The sequence below is a fragment of the Cydia amplana genome, chromosome 7 (genome assembly GCF_948474715.1).
Source record: "Cydia amplana chromosome 7, ilCydAmpl1.1, whole genome shotgun sequence".
Lineage (NCBI taxonomy): Eukaryota > Metazoa > Arthropoda > Insecta > Lepidoptera > Tortricidae > Cydia > Cydia amplana.
In genome coordinates this window covers 5,894,704-5,913,587 of record NC_086075.1, presented here as the reverse complement: position 1 = coordinate 5,913,587, position 18,884 = coordinate 5,894,704, and the positions used below count along the sequence as shown (strand labels likewise).

Sequence of the window (18,884 nt, the reverse complement as noted above, 5' to 3'; positions counted from 1 at the left end):
TCTTTCACTGATATGTGTTAAATTTGTGAAATTTCAAACACCTTTAAATGTTTTTTGCGGATGTATGCTGGTTTCCTCACGATGTTTTCCTTCATAGCTAACTGTAAAAATAAAATAGTTACAGGCCATCAAACAATAAATGTTTCAATTTACCCCCGTCTACCCTAGTCTAATTGTTGAGTAATTTTAATGTTTTTATAAAGTGTTATCCTCCTAAATCTTAAATGGGTCATTCTCAAAAAAATATGTCAGTGGTTTAATTACGCGACAACCGGACGGATAGAAAGATTCGAGTGATCATACAAGGGTTACTATATAGGTATTAGGTTCTTTAGTTTTGAGCAGCGGAGCCAAACCTTATTATTTGCGGTAGGCAAACCTTATTTTTTCTTGAACCTTTGTTTTAGTTCATTATGTGTACCTACCTACTACCTAGGTACAAGTACTGTATTTTAAAACATTTTTGTAACATACCTACTTGATTCTCTATGTAAATGCTAGAGCTCACTTACTTGTAATGCTCCATTATGTTATATAGTGTACAGCAAGCATAAATAATAGCCGAAGCCTTAGCCGGGCTATAATGGAGCACACGGTCGTGCCCCAGACAGCGGAATATATTTTTTAAGTATCCATTTGTTCTTTCTATTGTGTTTCGCACGCGGCAGTGCCAGGCCGTGAACCTTTGTTCCGGACTATTCGGGGCAGCGTTCATCACGGGCGTCATGAGCCATGGCTCAAGAGCGTACCCCGAATCACCTGAAATGTTTATATTTATATTTTATTTTGGTGTTCTACGTTTTCGGACATACCTATATATATTTTAGCACGCTAAGTTTACACCAACTAGTCAGTCTTGGCCGTGGCAATCGATGTAACCCTGCCGAAATATTACATGGTCACTTTACGAATTTAATTAATTAATTCATTCATTTACAATTTTTATTTATTTACAATTTATGTTTAGTATAAACTAAAACATTATAACAATGGTTATATTATATGTAATATCTTAATTATCTTCAAAATAACAAAATACTCGACCACCTATTTATATCCTAATTTAGTTGAATGAATATTAGGTGTTTTTTTATTAAATAACAGTAAGAACAGAAAGATAAAGGCTTTTATAAAAGATTAAACTTATGAAAAAATACTTATTTCCATGATAATACGAGTATATTATAACTTGCTGCTTACCCAGAAGAAAGTATTCTCCAATATGCTCGTTATGCAATCTTCGTAACTCGTCTTTTATTGAAGAATTATTGAAAATGAACGAGTCATGTACCCGGCCCGGAAACCTCGCATTCACCGACAGTATTTTGCAGTTAACGTCCGCGATCTAAAAACGTGTACTTAATTAAATAAGATGTTTACCAGTTATTTGTAACAAAACGTACCAGTCTGTGGTGAAGCAACGCTAATAGGGATTACTTTACTTTGGCGATCTTATGGTTTACAAGCAAACAAAATGCATTAGATTTATTCAAAATTATCAAATTATGATTTTGAAGTTATTATTTACATACCAACTGAACGTTGAGTGCATGATTTCCTTTTCTGTTTAAATACTGTACACCGTGTGGTAACGGAGGTGGAAATATTTTTACTTGGGTGCAGTCTACTGTACCCAAGATGTTAGCAACCCCATATGCCTCCTGAAAACCTCTGGCGATGGATTGCCGGGACTGCTCGTCTCCTGGGAAGAGTATCCATTTGTCCTTGAGTCTGTAAACAATCCACCACTTTAATGATTTGGTACCTTAGCTACATGTAGCTAATATTGAATAATACTTACATAAATATGGAAGTAATAACAAAAGTTAGGTATGATTATTATGCAATTAAATATTTTGAAACAATTCAAATTCCCTATAAAAGTACAAAATTAAAAAAAAGAAATTATAACACATTCAAGCCTAATAAATTTCTATTTCATACCTATACGGCTACCATCAGTTTGGCACTGACATAAACGCCGTCGAGAACGTAATTTACGTTCTATACATCTCGTTTGCACTAATATGCGAGTACGAGCGAGATGTATAGAAAGTAAATTACGTTCTCGATAGCGTAAATGTCAGTTTTGACACTGTCAGAGACTCATGGTACGGGCTCTAGTCCCCAAAATTCTGCGTAAGAAAAAAGATTTAATATGATGTTACTGACTGAGTCATTTTTGCGTTCCAATGTATCTGATTGTAGTGATTACGCCGTATAAAAGGAACATCATTATAGAAAAAATATCTCACTGCACTCTTATATTTTTACCTTGTTACCCCCTGTTTCAGTGGTGTTAAGTACCAAAATAGACATACCTTCTATTGACTGCAGTAACAAATTGGTCCAGGTACTTGCTGACAGTGGACTGAGCAATAGACAAGCCATGGTCTTGACCAGTTCCCCTTTGGTAACTACCGTCAGCCAATAGGTGCAGTGATGTTAGAACCTAAAACAAAGAGTTGTAAGTTGGTATGTCATTATTAAATAAGTATTATGATCAAGGTGGTGGTAAAAGTGACAATAATGATTTGAGGAATAGTGCAACATTATATCTTTACTTTAAGATGTGCCGGCAATCCATCGTCATGGTTAGGTTTGAGGTCGGCGTCGAGTTCGGCACACAAATAGAGTGCCAACTCTTTGCGCACTCTATATATGTGCCGAAACTCTTCGTTGGGCATATCAAAGGGGTTGCATATGTCCCTTATGGCCCGTCGCTGGATTTTCCTTTGTTGCTTTTCTTCCATGACAGCCGCGGCCAAGAAGAAGTGATATCTTGCCATTCCTACAAATAATGTAATGATATTGTTATATGGAAACAAATGGAGTTCAAATTGTACCTATATATTATATTGAAAAAAAAAACAGATACTTACTGATATTTAAGTAATTCCAAAAATAAATATTTTTCACCACTTTTAAAACACGAGAGCACCTTATCGTGACCCAGTGAGCACTACGATAAATTAATCAAAGGCTAGCCGTCAAAAATCGACTATATGTCTAATTATCCTACAAACGTAGCCATTTACCGTCTATCGCTGTCAAAGTGGACAAAACGGTATGAATGTTATAAAAATGTATTAATCTAGATAAGTGTCTTTTATATCATTTAACTTATCCACTTATCAACTAAGTTTAAGTTGGAAAAGTAGACAAATGACATATTATCCAACGACCATGTTATGCAGTTAATCATTTAACGACTATCGCTGTCAAAAGTGGAAAAGACGACAAATCAATAAAAACTGGATAAAATGTCAGTTTTATCACCATTTATACAGCTATATCATTTATACAGTCGACCATCATAGCCCTACAGTACTACAAAATGACTTTCTGAAACATAGTGTGCAATGCCTAAATACAAGTTGTAAATTATTAAACTAAGTTGCGATGTGTTCCTCAGTAAATTTCTCGTGAAATGATTAACTGGTCTATATAACAATTCGCATCTTATACGGATAAAAAAAAGTTTGAATTCAATTAATCATTTAGAACCCAGACTTTAATCAAAGTATCGCCTAACATTCATTGGCAGAATTCGCTTTGGAATCTGTTACAATTCAAAGAAAGAAACGAAATACGAAATTAATTCCACTGGACTTTCTTGCTTTTATTTTTTTAATCTGTTTATAATAAATTTAAAATCGCTTTCAGGGCGGATTCTCCGCTGAATTTTAATCAGAGGCAAGGAAAAGGGGTAGCAAAGGATAAAATACGATTAGGTTATTTATGTTTGTTCTGGAAAAACGTAACTAAAATGTTGGGTGAGCAGCTTTTATTATCTACTAGCGTCAGCTTTGGCCCGTGACTTCATCCGCATAGAACTCAGGCGGCTATCACACCGTCGCTGCCATAGGTCGCTGCATTTAGAAACCCCTTTAAGGATGACTCACGTTAAACCGGGCCGTGTCCGGGCCAGAGCTTCCGGCGCTTCATTTTCTATGGAAAGCATCACGTGATCACCTGTTATTGTCATAGAAAAGTAAGCGCCAGAAGCTCCGGCCCGGACACGGTCCGGTCTAACGCGAGTCATCCTTAATGCTCCTTATTGCTCACGTACTAAATTTAAACTCCCATTGCATCCCCTTAGGTTTTTTAGTTTGTTATTTTCTTCGAAAATTATACGAGTTTATAACAAAGACTGTAAAGTATCCTTTGTAACTTCAGATAAGTAACCTTATTTTGTAAAAAGTTCTTTTTTTCATATTTCATTTTATTCTGCTGTAAAAGTTAAAAAAAGGAATCAATATGACTTCACAAAGTACACAAGTTATACGAATAATCGCCTGTATTTCAAGCAGGTCTAGAGATTTTTGTTAAAATGGGTACCTTCGTTCGCTCGACCATATATATTAGGGTCGTTTTTGTTCTCTACCCAGACCCCGTAATTAGTCATTTCTCTGCAGGAAGTTTTAATTAATAGCGAACAGCGGGTGGAAATGTAACATCGGTGATTTACGGCTCAATAAAACTGATTAAACGACATTCCTTAAAAGTGGCGAAAATGTCCTCTGGGAGGAATTTTTAGACATTATTAACATTGTTTTGTCTCATAAAAAGTTAGAGTGTTATTAATTTACACCGAGACTGGAGCCTGAAGGGTATTAACGGTGTATTCGTGGTCATATTTAGAGACTATAAAATGAAATGCCTTATAAAGTTTACTTCATTGGGCCCTGTTTCAGAGATACTTAGGTAATGCATTTTTTTACGAAAGCAATTTAATTTTCATTTTATGTGAGTTTAACAAGTAATTTTATTTTATCATTAAAAATATCGACGGGAAATAGGCCAATTCGACCTATAGTCATGTCGGTAATATTTTTTGTTTCTTATATGACCACTGGAATGCATGGTTAAAATCCTTTTTTTCTACTCGTCGACTGCAATGCTTGAATCAAGACTTCGTATACCAAAGTGAAATCGCATATTTTTTTCACTATGGGACCCCAACTCAACTATAATATTTATTTTTTTGTTGACTCGTAGAAAAAGTATTGTATACAATAGTGATATAATCAAGCTTTTCAATCTCGTACCTTTACTTAGGCAACTCAGCAAGCTTCGTTGCCTAAACACGGTACTCGACTGAAAAGCTCTCCATTATATCACGATTGTATAAAATACTATTGTTCATCGTTCTTGGTCACGGCGTTCATCCTTAGACTTAAAGATGGCCGTAAATAATAGCAGGACAGGTACGGACTCTCTGGCGAAACGAAACACTAGGGAATCGTAAGTTCAGCAGGTTGGCTGTTGTTTGACAGTTAATGACCATATTTAAGAACTAAAATAAATAAAGAATATAATTAAGTTTATTTACCTGTCTATACTGATCGCCATTAACGTGAACACCGAGGCAGATATGCTGAGCACGGCGATGAACTGGCAGAACTTGCAGTAGAAGTCGCCGAATGGCCAATCAGAGTGCAGCATGTACGTGAAGTTGAAGGTCACGTTCAGGGTGGACACCATCGCGTCGGCCACTGACAGGTTCACTGTGAAAGTTTGAATTTATTTCTCTGATTCTAACCACAGAACATTAAAGAGGTTAGAATGGCTATCGCGCGCAGTTAGTATCGGAACCGGTGTCGCCGCTCGTTCCTCTCCACATTTACTAACACTCGCGCAACGGTAGTAAAAACTTGTGTGCGTGGTGAATGGATACGCCTCCTTTAGACAGATTTGATGTCTGGCTTCTTAATCTGAACGTTATTGTGGCGCAAAAGGCATGTTTACTTCGTTTTTCGGTCAGCGCGGGCGAGTAGCATGCGAGCGTTTGCTCACAACCGGCGGCGACACGTACCCTGCTCGCATCGCCATTCTAACTTGTTCTGTGGTTCTAACGTAGTGAAACGTTAGGGCTTGAAAACCTGCCTTACACGACTGAGATATTTATCACCACACCAATTGGTAAAGGCCCTCTTGAGGCCGAGGTTAAACCGGTTAACCCCGTATTACTGGGACGGTGCAAGTGGCTTAGTAGTTTACTGTTCAGGCGCACAAACAAGATTACAGTAGATTTATAAAATAGGCTTAAGTAAGTGTCTAATTAAAACTGACTGTGTTTCCAACATGACTTTGGCAAGTTTCCAGAAAACTTTATCCTTCTGGCAACTAAAGTTATCGAGTACCGTAAAATGGGGTGAGTAGGGGTAAAACTGACATTCAAACCTCGATAACATTTTATTTTTACATTATGCAAACTGAATGGTGTATATTATAAGTGTTCCGGACGTTTGTATTTTAGGCTTAGCACGCACTGCGGTTTTTAAAAAGCGGTTCCGCTACCGCAAAAAATGTAACGTGCGGCATTCTTTACAAGCGCACGCACTTGCGATTTAAGAATGCCGTACGTTACATTTTTTGCGGTAGCGGAACCGCTTTTTAAAAACCGCAGTGCGTGCTAAGCCTTAGTTTAAATTTTATTTTGGGTAGTTCCATTTCATAACTTTGACGATAAACAGGAAATCCCACCTCTCCCCGTAGTAATCTCTCGTAATTGGGGTGAGATGGGATTTAATACAAAGATGATTTTGGAAGATTGTTGGATCGATTTTTTTATTATGAGTATTACTATAGCTCCATTTTAAATTGGAATATATTATTTTTGTAGCAGTAGCCTTAAAATTCCAGCTCACCCCCCTTTCATCCTTTCTATCCCCATTAATAAACCCAACTCTCCCCGCGAACCCTACTCACCACATTTTACGGGATGAAATTATTCTCGACTATCGCCGTCAGATACAATACATTTTGTATAGGAATTTAATTTTAAATGGTTTTCCGTAATACCAAAATAACCACCACAATTTTACTCCCATACAGTTTCACATCGCGCTGTTGCCTCAATTACTTTAAACTATTTATGTCACTTATCCTTTCATCTATACATCTTCTATACATGGCTATACAAAGCTGAAGAGGGTCGAAAGTCTGTACATGGAAGATATTCGAAATAAAGTTGGTTGGGGATACTTAGAATCGATAACAGAACACGTTCCAACACTTTTTAGAATTTTTGTCTGTTTGTCTGTTTATCTGTTTGTCTGTTTATCTGTTTATTTGACCGCGCATCACGTGAAAACGGCTGAACGGATTTTGATGCAAACTTTACTAATCTGTCAAGAAAATCCCTGGCCCTATTTTAGGCTAGAAAAATTCAACCCCTAAAAGGGGGGGGGGTGGCCACTACACTCAATTAAGTTATGTTTACACCTGAATCTTATGGCGCTAACTTAAGAAAGTGGTGCAAACTTTTTTTTTGTGTATGTACTTTGTAAAAAATAACAAAATTTTCTTAGTCAATGTCAAACGTTTTTGCAAATACATATTAAGTAAATCACATTTATAGACGGGTCTATTGACAATAATTAACATTGTGTGAAGTGGGTGGTTTGAAAATATGATGTCTACCCCAAACTTTTTCATACACTTTTCGTCGGGTAGTTGCACAAATCTCTGTTTTGACATTTTATTGGGACATCAGGTAGCCGCGACCACGACCAGTGAAACCTGTGTCGAAACATCGGTAAATAAAGATAATAAAATAAATTTCGAGATAGGCCCGTCTATAAATGAGAGTTAATAATATGTGTTCAAAACGCGAAAGTTTTTACATTTTAAATAGGTATTATGTCTTTGTAAATGTCAAACAATTTGGGACTTGCATTTTAAAACGAATTTTTCGCGAAATTCTCGCAACGTATTGAGGTAACAAGGTAGCACGGTCTCAGGAATCTGAGGAATATTCGGAGACGTTCACGCAGAGCGAAGAACGGTTGACCGCTCAGCGTATTCGCACGACAGACGCGCTCGACGGTAAGTACTGGTGCATCAGCGGGTACTGGAGAGAGTCGTACGTCTATACTTACCTACACATGCGCGGATATTGGCCGAAATCGAAAGTGAACAGGCAGTATATACCTAAATCCATTAACACCGTCTTGGATGAAGGCAACGTCACAACAGACCCCTGGAGTTCCTAAACTCATTGAGTGCTTAATAAGGACTTTCAGCACACACATTAACCTACATTAATACTATTGTTTTGTGTTTAAGCACTTACAGCCTGGACGCTTCGGACCTTCCCCCCTTCGCGGAGCTCGGCCTTCGGCCTTCGCACTTAGACACTTATACTATTGTTCTGTGATTAAGCACTGACATCCAGGACGCTTTGGGCCTTCGGCCCTACGCGGAGCTCGGCCTTCGGCTATCGCATTAGATATCCACAACAAAATTCAACCATTGCGGCTGTGTCCCTGACATAGCCTCTCTCAATTTTTTCTATCAAAAAAATTCGCGCTCGCTACGCTCGCGTTTTTAACTTTTGAGGTTAAGCCTACTTTGATAAAGGTGGCATTCTGGGCACCCTACCGAGTGACTACTACTATGACTTAAGCATTGACATCCTGGACGCTTCGGAACTTCGACCCTACATGAAGCTCGGCCTTCGGCCTTCGAATTTAGACACTTATACCTACTATTGTTCTGTGTTTAAGCACTGACATCCTGGACGCTTCGGGCCTTCGGCCCTAAGCGGAGCTCGGCCTTCGGCTTTCGCATTTAGACACTGATACCATTGTTCTGTGATTAAGCACTGACATCCTGGACGCTTCGGGCCTTCGGCCCTACATGGAGCTCGGCCTTCGGCTTTCGCATTAGATATCCACACCAAAATTTCACGTAAACCACTGCGGCTATATCCCTGACATAGCCTCTCTATTTTTTTTTCTATCAAAAAAAATTCGCGCTCGCTACGCTCGCGTTTTTAATACGATTTTAAAGGTTAAGCCTAATTTGATAAAGGTGGCATTCTGATGGGCACCCTACCGAGCGACTACTACTACGACTTAAGCACTGACATCCTGGACGCTTCGGGCCTTCGGCCCTACGCGGAGCTCGGCCTTCGGCCTTCGCATTTAGACACTGATACCATTGTTCTGTGATTAAGCACTGACATCCTGGACGCTTCGGGCCTTCGACCCTACACGAAGCTCGGCCTTCGGTCTTCGTATTTAGACACTTATACTATTGTTCTGTGCTTAAGCACTGACAGCCTGGACGCTTCGGGCCTTCGGCCCTACATGGAGCTCGGCCTTCGGCTTTCGCATTATTTAGATATCCACACCAACGTATCACGTAAACCATTGCGGCTGTGTCCCTGACATAGCATCTCCCAATTTTTTATCTATCAAAAAAATTTCGCGCTCGCTACGCTCGCGTTTTTAATACGATTTTAAGGATTAAGCCCTACTTTAATAAAGATGGTATTCTGGACACCCTACCAAGCGACTACGACTTAGGCCAATTTTTATTTTATTTAAGTGTTATTTAAATTAAAAACTTATAATTCAACATTTTTTTACACTGTTAAAAGTAATCCCCGGTACATACATATATGTAGATATTTAGTTGTGCATACATAAACATACCTAACTGTAAATGAAGTGTAAATACTCGGCCTCAAGTTTTTGATATCTATAATATTCTCCTTTCCTCTAATCTTAGTTCTAACTAATACAATATTACACCTAAATTCTAAAGTTTGTTAGGAAGTATGGATTTCTATGTGTATAATTCTTAATTTTTCATGCTCAGAATGATTTGACTGGTGGACAGAATTTAATGATATTTGCCATGGACATGATTTGGATAGGTACAGTCAAGAACGTAAAAATACAAAAGTAGTACTGTATTGTCCGTTACTTATACTCTGTGTCGTTTAAATCACGTCTAATATTGGAATAAGGGCGAGAAAAACTATTGGTTCTGGAGTGTAGTTTTGTTTAGTGGTACCTACCTAATTGTAAAATATTTTATCTGGACTTCAGTCCGCTAATCGTATCCATCTGTCAACTTTACTTCAAGTTCCGCCTCCAGGGGAGAGAAATTAGGGATGAATTAGCTAACTGACATAGACCGAATTCCACGCGGGCGGAGCCGCGGGCACAGCTAGTTCATTATATGTACCAATGTGGTTAAAAAACATTAAGGTACGCTGTAACTCGATGCTCGTACAAATACTACAGAAATATGACGTGCAAATTTCCCGGAGACACAACTGTGACATGAATGTTGATATTGACGCTACTACTTAGTAAATTAAAAAAATGCCGTGCAGTTCCCTAGGGGCCATGTGTCACGTCACGTAAAATTAAAAGCATAACATATATTTTAATCACACACTTACTTTTGGCAACTGTAGTTACCAGCAATCACTCTTATTGCTTAGCAATAGAGCTCTTTGCGAAATATGAAGCGAGTGAATGAAGTTCGACACGTTTTGATGGCAGCTTATTAGCAACTTTGGTAAGAAGAATGTCACAAACCTCAACCACAAATTATATTGTACCCAGCTTGTTTTTTGACAGCCCGTTAGGTACTTTGTAAATCTTGTGGCTTGCAAAATGCTACATTATATATAGTGCCTAGGGTGCTGTTTTAAGCTTAATGCTTTTTCATCAGGTTTCTATTGTGATGAGTTATTATCGTATGATAAATAAAGCCTCTGGGGGCCGATTTTTGAATTTCGACCGCTCGATTTTGTCACTCGAAAATCGGTGGAAAACGGCGAAATGTTAACTTTTGAAATACGAGCGATAGACATTAGGAATCTAGTGGTATTGATCACTCGTTTTCAATTCTATTCGTAGAATTTAAATACCTAGTAATGGAGATATTATTGAACGCAATACACGAAATCGAGCGGTCGAAATTCAAAAATCGTCCCCCTGGTCTGGCGCTCGTATACTACTGCAGTGTTGCTATTCCATACTGTTTACACTAATATAAACAGAACCATTAGCCAGCCTCCGTCCATTAAATTCTAAGATTTAGATCCCCCTTGGGACCTCAGGAGGCTTACCTTACTCAAGTTCGTCTAAATTAGCAACACAAACTGTTTTCCTTGGCGCATTACTTCTAAAAAGAATGTGATCGCTGGCTGGGGATGCCCTTCCTGTATTTTTGTCACTTGAGTTACCCCGGGAACGTTTTGGTAAAAGTGCCAACTGGGGGCCTGAGTGGACGCTCGAGTTGAGCGTTCAGCGGGGCGGGGCGTGCGGCGTGCATGTTAAACAAATGCAAGCGATTAGGAGCGGTCTTATCTTATCTTATCTTATTGTTTTCGGGGGCCCTTGCGGATACACTTCGACCCATAGGGATCTTTTGTGCAATTACCCCCTAGAGAAGATCCGTCAACTACTCAAGAGCTTTTTCCACCATATCCATGTGTCGGATGATGGAGCTCATGGGTAGCGTTTTAAAGTCCTTTGGTTCCAGATATCCTGCTCCAAAGTCCTTCATTCTTTGTCTGGCGAGGGCGTGACATTCACACATTAAGTGTTTCACTGTCTCTTCCTCTTCGCCACACATACGACAATCGGTGTTGTCAGAGTGTCCCATCTTGGCCAGAATTCCTTTTTTTTATTCCTTTCCTGAATTCCTTTTTCTTTTGCTAAGTTTCCAAAGCTTTTTGCTCCAGCCGGAGTCTACTCCTTGCATAAAGAGCTTTGCATGCTTTAGACCCGTCAGACTGTCCCATTCTTCCTGATGTTTGGTCTTGGTATGGTCTTTAATAGCCGTTGTGATGGTTCCCTGTGAGAGCCTCACGAATGGTTCCGGACCTATAAGATTATTTACAGATCCGGTTCTGGCAAGTTCATCTGCATTTTCATTGCCTATTAATCCCTCGTGCCCTGGGATCCATACCAGTTGCACTCTGTTTTGCCTTCCAAGCTGGTTCAGAGCTTGGACGCCATTATATACCAGTCTAGAGTCCACTCTAGGCGCTTCAAGCGCTTTGAGTGCAGCCTGACTGTCGCTGAGTATATAGATATTCTTCCCTTGGGTTTGCCTAACTATATTCTCATGCACACAGGCAATTATAGCGAATGTCTCGGCTTGGAAGACAGTGGCGTAATTGCCTATGCTTGTACTACTACTAAAGTCATTTGCATAAATGCCTGCCCCCGTACCAGATTCTGTCTTAGTCCCGTCTGTATACCATATGATGTCGTTTTCATCAGAGATTGGTGCTTCAAGACCTTCGGTCCATTCAGCCCTTGTTGGAATTTTAACGTTAAAATTCTTATGGAACACAAACTTGGGTTGCATCTTATCGCAGCCCATATTCGTAATCCTTTTCATGAAATTGTCACATTCCATGTTTGTGTGTTTGGTCTTTGGCTTGCTATCGCTCCAGAGGCCTGTTAGGGCCAACCTGTGTAACGATTTCCGCGCCTCAGATTGTATCATTGGGTGTAGCGGCGGGAGGTCTAGCAGTACCTCCATCGCCGCGGTTGGCGTCGTTCTAAACGCGCCAGTAATAGCCATGCATGCCGTTCTTTGTATTTTCATAAGGGCATCCCTGGATGTGCTCTTTAGTGTCCTTGGCCACCATGCCAGGCATCCGTACAAGATGATTGGTCTTACCATCATGGTATAGATCCATCTTAGTACCTTTGGGTTTAGACCCCACGTTTTGCCATAAGCCGATCTACACATTCCAGGAGCGTCCTTAGTGCAGGCTGCTCAATTCCCTTGTGAGCCCGACGCCACGCTGCACGCCCCGCCAAACGCTCCGCTCCGAGCGTCCACTCAGGCCTTACACGAAGACCAATTTGGGAATGTACCATTGCCCAACCAACGTTCCAAGTCGCGCGGTCAGACGGTTTACTGATTATGAAAAAAAAAAACAACGGGTTGCACTCCGGGAGTGCCGATAGAAGTGAAAACTCACCTCACTATGTTACCGACGCCCGGTAACACGATACATACGTTTAGCGGAGGTATTCTATTTATTTTTTATATGTTATTATCATTCTCAAATAAGATCACACTTTTTCATTGACATGTTTATTTACATACTGCCATGACAACGTCAAATTATTTGAACATAGGTAAAGAGTGTGTAAAAAGGTAAGTACAGGTTTTGAAAAGGAGTCCGCAACATAAATGTCAAATAACATTGAGTTTTTCTTTATTGATTTAAATGCCATCTAAATTATGAGTGGCCACCTTACGGGGTTTACGGTCACGTGATCGCCTTATGCTGTCTCGAGTTTACTTATAATTTTTTCCCCACCACAAAAAGTGCCCAGCGCCGCTAAAGAAGTTTTCACTTCAAAAACTATTTTTGAGGGGAGTTCGGCCATGGCGTAATCCATTTAGACCTCTGATTTATTACTAACCTAGGAAGTAATGCGTGACGCTCCTCATCCTCTTGTTGGCCAGCACGACCCAGATGACGACGAGGTTGCCCAAGGTGGCCGCCACCACCATGGCGACGAAGATTACCGTCCATACCGCCTGCCGCCATGATGGTAGTATAAACGACTGGAACGGCTGCAACAAAGAAGTAACGACTCAAAATGTGCATCGACTTACTTTTCCACTCTTGTGGATATAATACAACTCTCTCATCAGGGTGCCTAGCTAGTGACAATCGCTTGCGCTAAGACAACGAAACGTTTCTCTTTTCACTCTTCCATATTCGTGCGACTGTTTCGTCTCGTTTGCTAAGGAGCGTAAACGATTGGCATGTTAGCTACGCTGCGTAGCGTAGCCTACGCACCGAATTTTTCAAAAATAAAAAGGGCCTTTTGGAGCTGGTGTAGTGAAAAATATTATTTATGAGGCGTTAAATATTTTTTCCTACATATGTTTTTTTAAATACAATACCGAGACTCTAATGCTACATTCAGTATTTTTGTTACACTCACACAACGGCTCATCAGTATTTTTGTTACACTTTGTATTTCAAGGCTCGCACAATCTTCCAAAATAATAATAGTTTCCCATATCTCACGTTCGAATTTCCGTATTAATTCGAGAGGGAAATACCTACAAGACTATCATAGGTGAGTTCGATTCACATATATCTCTCTGTTTCCTGATAATTAACGACCGGCGTGGGAACATTAAACACTAGGGATGTACCGACTAGTCGCCGACTAGTCGGGAAAGCCGACTATTCGGCCTCATATGTAGTCGGCGATTAGTCGGCGACTAGGCGGCAAAAATGGCCGATTAGTCGGCACTTTATAAGTGACAGAAAAACAGGGCAAAAAGAAATAAACAGCACATATTTTCATAAGATTTTTATCTATTTTACAAATTTTTTTATTTAGGGTGCTTACGAAAACTTTTGTTCGAAATTATTGACCTTGTGGTCGCTTTTTATGTCCGATTGTGCGGTCGCCGTATGAAATAGGTATAACCATAGGATTTTTTTATTTAATTTTTTAGCGTTACTATATGATAAATAGCGCGACGAAAGGGTAAAACGATTGTTTTTTAGTGCATTTGAACCGAACTTAGACCAAACTAATGATCTGGCCGACTAGCCGACTAGTCGGCCGACTAAAAGGCTATCCGAGCGCCGATTAGTCGGCTAGTCGGCCAAATCAATAGTCGGTACATCACTATTAAATACGTATCCACAAGTTTGTGTAACTACAGAATATACGTTGGTGTTTGGTGTACGCTATGAGTAGGTATTTGCGGACTAAACTTTACAGCCAACTTACTAACTTCAGAACTTAGCGGAGTTCTTAACTTTGCTTAATGGAACTGGAGGCCTATTTTCATTTGTAATGAGAATTAAATAAATAAATATTATAGGACATTATTACACAAATTGACTAAGCCCCACGGTAAGCTTAAGAAAGCTTGTGTTGTGGGTACTCAGACAACGATATATATAATATACAAATACTTAAGAGTCAACAGGAGCTAAGATTTAAATATTTTAGGTAAATATACCCGTCTCGCTAACGGAAGCAGCTCCTAAAACTAGTGCGATAAGGACAAGGCGAAAAATCCTGCGTAAAAATATCAAAAATCGAGGTTTCGTACTCGACTGTTTCCTCCTCCAAAACTTAACCAATCGTAACCAAATTTGGAAATTTAAATGATTATGACATTACACTCTAAAAAAAATTTGGTTGGCCCTATCAATATCTTGATAGTCGTAATCAAGCATCTTGATTCCATACGAGCCTAACAAGAACTTAGACACATCAAATAAGGTAATTCTGATTGCTATTACTATATCTATGTAACTGAACCAATTAAGATCTTGTTCAATATTTACACGAAAAATAATTATGCTAACTAATTGATCCTAGCAAGATCAACTTAGGGCTTGATAATTATTATCATGATAAGTTACTGTACCAACTAATACAAACAAGTCAGTTTAACTAAGATGTAGGTCAATATTAACATGAAGAATTACTGTATTAACTATTTGACCCAAATAAGTTCAACTAAGAACATGATTACATCGACTAATGCACCTTATTAGCCTGAACTAAGATATTGTTAAATTTGAATCTCAATTGTTTAATCATTTCAACTAAGATGTAAATCAATGTTAACATGAAGAATTACTGTATCAACTATTTGACCCTAATAAGTTCAACTAAGAACATGATTGCATCGACTTATGCATCTTATTAGCCAGAACTAAGAAATTGTTAAATTTGAATCTCAATTGTTTAATCAGTTCAACTATGAAGCTTGTCTAGTACAATATACCATTCTTCATCAATTGTACTAGTACAATAAAACACAACAACAAACAACAAGGTTCATAGTTGCACTGATTAAACAATTGAGATTCAAATTTAACAAAGTAAAGTTTTATGAAAAGGGGGTAAATGAATAAAACAAAAAATATATATAATAAGATGTTATTTATTCATCTAAACATTTAGAAAACTAAACGTTTTACATTTAAAAATCGAACTTTCTTTTACATACCTTACATATATATTATAATTAACATTTAAAACGGGCTACAAATATAATGACCGTTTGGCGTACAACCGTCGATTTCCCCCTTATGGGTACCCGTTGGCGGCAGGCTCGGGGACGTCTGTCGCCTACACGAGGGTCCCTGGGATGGCCAATGCGCAAAAAATGGCGCACTCTTAGAGAAGTAAAGGGAAACAGTTCCTCCGAAGTCAAGTCCGCAGTTCGGACAGCCGCTGGCGGGGTTTCGGAAGCATGGTCCCGATCGTTTCCCGTGCCTCGCCTTAAAGCCTTGAGGCGGCCAACAGGGGTTTTACTGGGTAGACCTGGGGTCTCATTAGTCCACAACAGGGGAATGCTAATCACTTGCTCCATGTTGCACATACACTATTATACATTAGGTACACAAAGCAAAGGTAACACGTTCACTGTTCCAGGCTTGCCGTGAAATAAAGGCACAAGTAAAGTTTATTTCGTTGACGCGTACTTGAATGACTAAGTAGTCGAATGTTGAACGTCGAGGCTGAGACTGACTCCCCACTCGCACGGTCACAGGCGCCGCAGGGGCGCGGGCGGGGAGGACCGCGGGTGCACCGGCGCCCCCCTACTTATCTCTTGATTGAACGGATTAACTGATTATTTAATTTAATTATGAAGAAAATCGATTTAACAAATAATTCTTAATAGAATGGAATATTAGTTTCGTAATTAATACAATAACTTGATCATAATGGGATTGAATGTTTTATCTTCGTTGTTCTAAATATTATATGTTTAGTTGATTAAAATACCAAGTCTTATGTAAATCAACAAAGAGGAAATAATCACATAAACTATTAAAATGTTCATAACTATTACCATATTTATCTGTTTTAATTAATTTGTTAAGGATTGAATCAACCTACGTTACATAATTATGCCAACAAGTTAATGATAGATGCAAAGTATACAATTGTTAGGATTAATAACATACCTACTTTATTAGTTCAATCACAGATACACTTATTGTTTTAAGTAATCAGGTTTCTTTGATTTATATAAGATCGTTATTGTTATAATTAACTTAACGTCAACTAAGAGAAAACTGCTCTTAGTTGGTCTTAATTTTTTAGAGTGTATCTGTGTCGGACCGTTTTGCTTTTTGACTAATTGATGTCAGTTTTGAATAGCATGCCTCTCATTGCGGCATAGTCAATTAGGCCATTTTGGCCATTTTTGAAGGGCTCTAGCGCCTTAAAAAACAAAAATATCAAAAAAAGCAAAACGGTCCGACACAGATATTGACAATATTAATCTGTGTTGAAAAAATCATTGCTCTAGCTTCAAAACCCACGGAGGAAACAGTCGAGTACGTTTGTATGGAGAAATGACCACTCCTGTTGGCTCTTAAATACATAGAAAACAACCATGACTCAGGAACAAATATCTGTGCTCATCGCACAAATAAATGCCCTTACTGGGATTCGAACCCAGGACCGCGGCTTCACAGGCAGGGTCACTACCCACTAGGCCAGACCGGTCGCCAAATATATTCATTTCGATACAGTTTAGTCAACTATAATGAAATTGACCAATCGAAAGCGCGGAGCAAGTACCAGGGCCTCATGAGTTACGAGAAGGTGTCGTTGACCAACCGGCCGGGGGCGCGGGGCGCGGGGTCGGGTCGCGTACGAGAATGAAGGTATCGCGGCTGCTCGCGCAATCTTAGCTGTATACTTTTGTTTTTTTTACCTACATACTCTTTCTTTTTTTTTCCTTTCTTTCTTTCTTTTATTCTTGTACTAGTTTTAAGTATTTTTTTTGTTGACTCGTAGAAAAAGTATTGTATACAATAGTGATATAATCAAGCTTTTCAATCTCGTACCTTTACTTAGGCAACTCAGCAAGCTTCGTTGCCTAAACACGGTACTCGACTGAAAAGCTCTCCATTATATCACGATTGTATAAAATACTAATTCAGCCAGCCTATTATGGATAGCTTTATCCATCTTTATCCACGTGATAAAATAACTGTCACTGTTTAACACCGTGGGAAAGAAAGTGACGGACACCGTTTTATCACGCTGTCACGTAGACAAGAACGACCATCATATCCGTATAGGACGTTTCAAACTAAATGAAATCGAAAATTCCAACAGAAATGAGATAAAGATACTTTTGGAATAGGTACAGATTTACGCCAGCTTTTATGAATCACCTATTAGATGCCAACGATGTCGATATAGACTGCGCTCAGACTAAGCGAATGTCACCCTTCTTTATCTATCAGTTTACAAACAAAACAATTTAAGTAAAATATGACGTCGCGACCAAGTTTATCTGATCATCCTATTGTCTGCTTCCGGTCTGACGAGTTAAAACTTACTTAGGCAACTCAGCAAGCTTCGTTGCCTAAACACGGTACTCGACTGAAAAGCTCTCCATTATATCACGATTGTATAAATTACTATTTAAGCCATGCACGTTATTGTCTACAGTTGCGAATCGATGTCTACGTCGTGCAATGCATTTCTCAGAAATCATAGACATTAAAAAAATACTTACGGCGAAGTCTATTCAAACTGTTTTAGTTTTATGATTTGTATATCAGTGTGTTAGTAAGAGACTTAACGTTATCGAACCGAACATTATTTTTGAGATAATGTAGTTATTTTATAAAAAAACACTCGCGTTTATAAACTATAAAATAATAAAAAAAGAGAGTATACTAACTAGTATACCTACCCTAAATACTCAAGCAAGAAATTGTTTCAGTTTTGAGGTTGACTGGTAGAGAATGCTTCATGATATTAAATTCGCGTTTTTCTTTTGTGCAATAAAGTTTAAATATATAATAAGTAAAAATATATCAAATCAATTCTATTGTGGCTAATACATTGATACGAGTACATCAAGTCATCATAAAAAGAGGCAATAGATCTCATTTTGACTTTGGTGTAATATAAGTACAAGCCTTCGCCTTTGAACCTATTTCACCTTTCATTCGTCATTTCGTCTTTATGGTTGTGTACGGAACCGTTTTATAATTTATATCATAATTTTAATACCTACCCAAATTTGTAGTACCTACATGTACGAGTATGTATAAGTGTAAGGCCTGAGTGGACGCTCGA

The 18,884-nt window shown here is 38.8% G+C and overlaps 2 protein-coding genes across 7 annotated transcripts in view; both read right to left on the bottom strand.

The window, feature by feature from the left end:
• The window catches only part of LOC134649383 (tachykinin-like peptides receptor 99D), a 52,613-nt gene that overhangs the window by 25,566 nt on the left and 8,163 nt on the right, over positions 1-18,884 (bottom strand). For all 6 annotated transcript variants that reach the window (XM_063504117.1, XM_063504118.1, XM_063504121.1 and 3 more), the window contains exons 2-3: positions 13,206-13,359; positions 5,336-5,510 (exon numbers count right to left, since the gene is read on the bottom strand). In XM_063504117.1, coding sequence (XP_063360187.1) covers positions 5,336-5,510; positions 13,206-13,359 — 329 coding nt within the window. The remainder of the gene's footprint in view (positions 1-5,335; positions 5,511-13,205; positions 13,360-18,884) is intronic.
• LOC134649824 (putative nuclease HARBI1) lies at positions 1,445-2,788 on the bottom strand. The gene is made up of 3 exons (XM_063504655.1): positions 2,565-2,788; positions 2,322-2,452; positions 1,445-1,731 (listed from the first exon to the last, which is right to left on the bottom strand). Exons 1-3 carry the CDS (start codon positions 2,751-2,753, stop codon positions 1,521-1,523), a joined length of 531 nt encoding a protein of 176 aa, XP_063360725.1. The 5' UTR covers positions 2,754-2,788; the 3' UTR covers positions 1,445-1,520.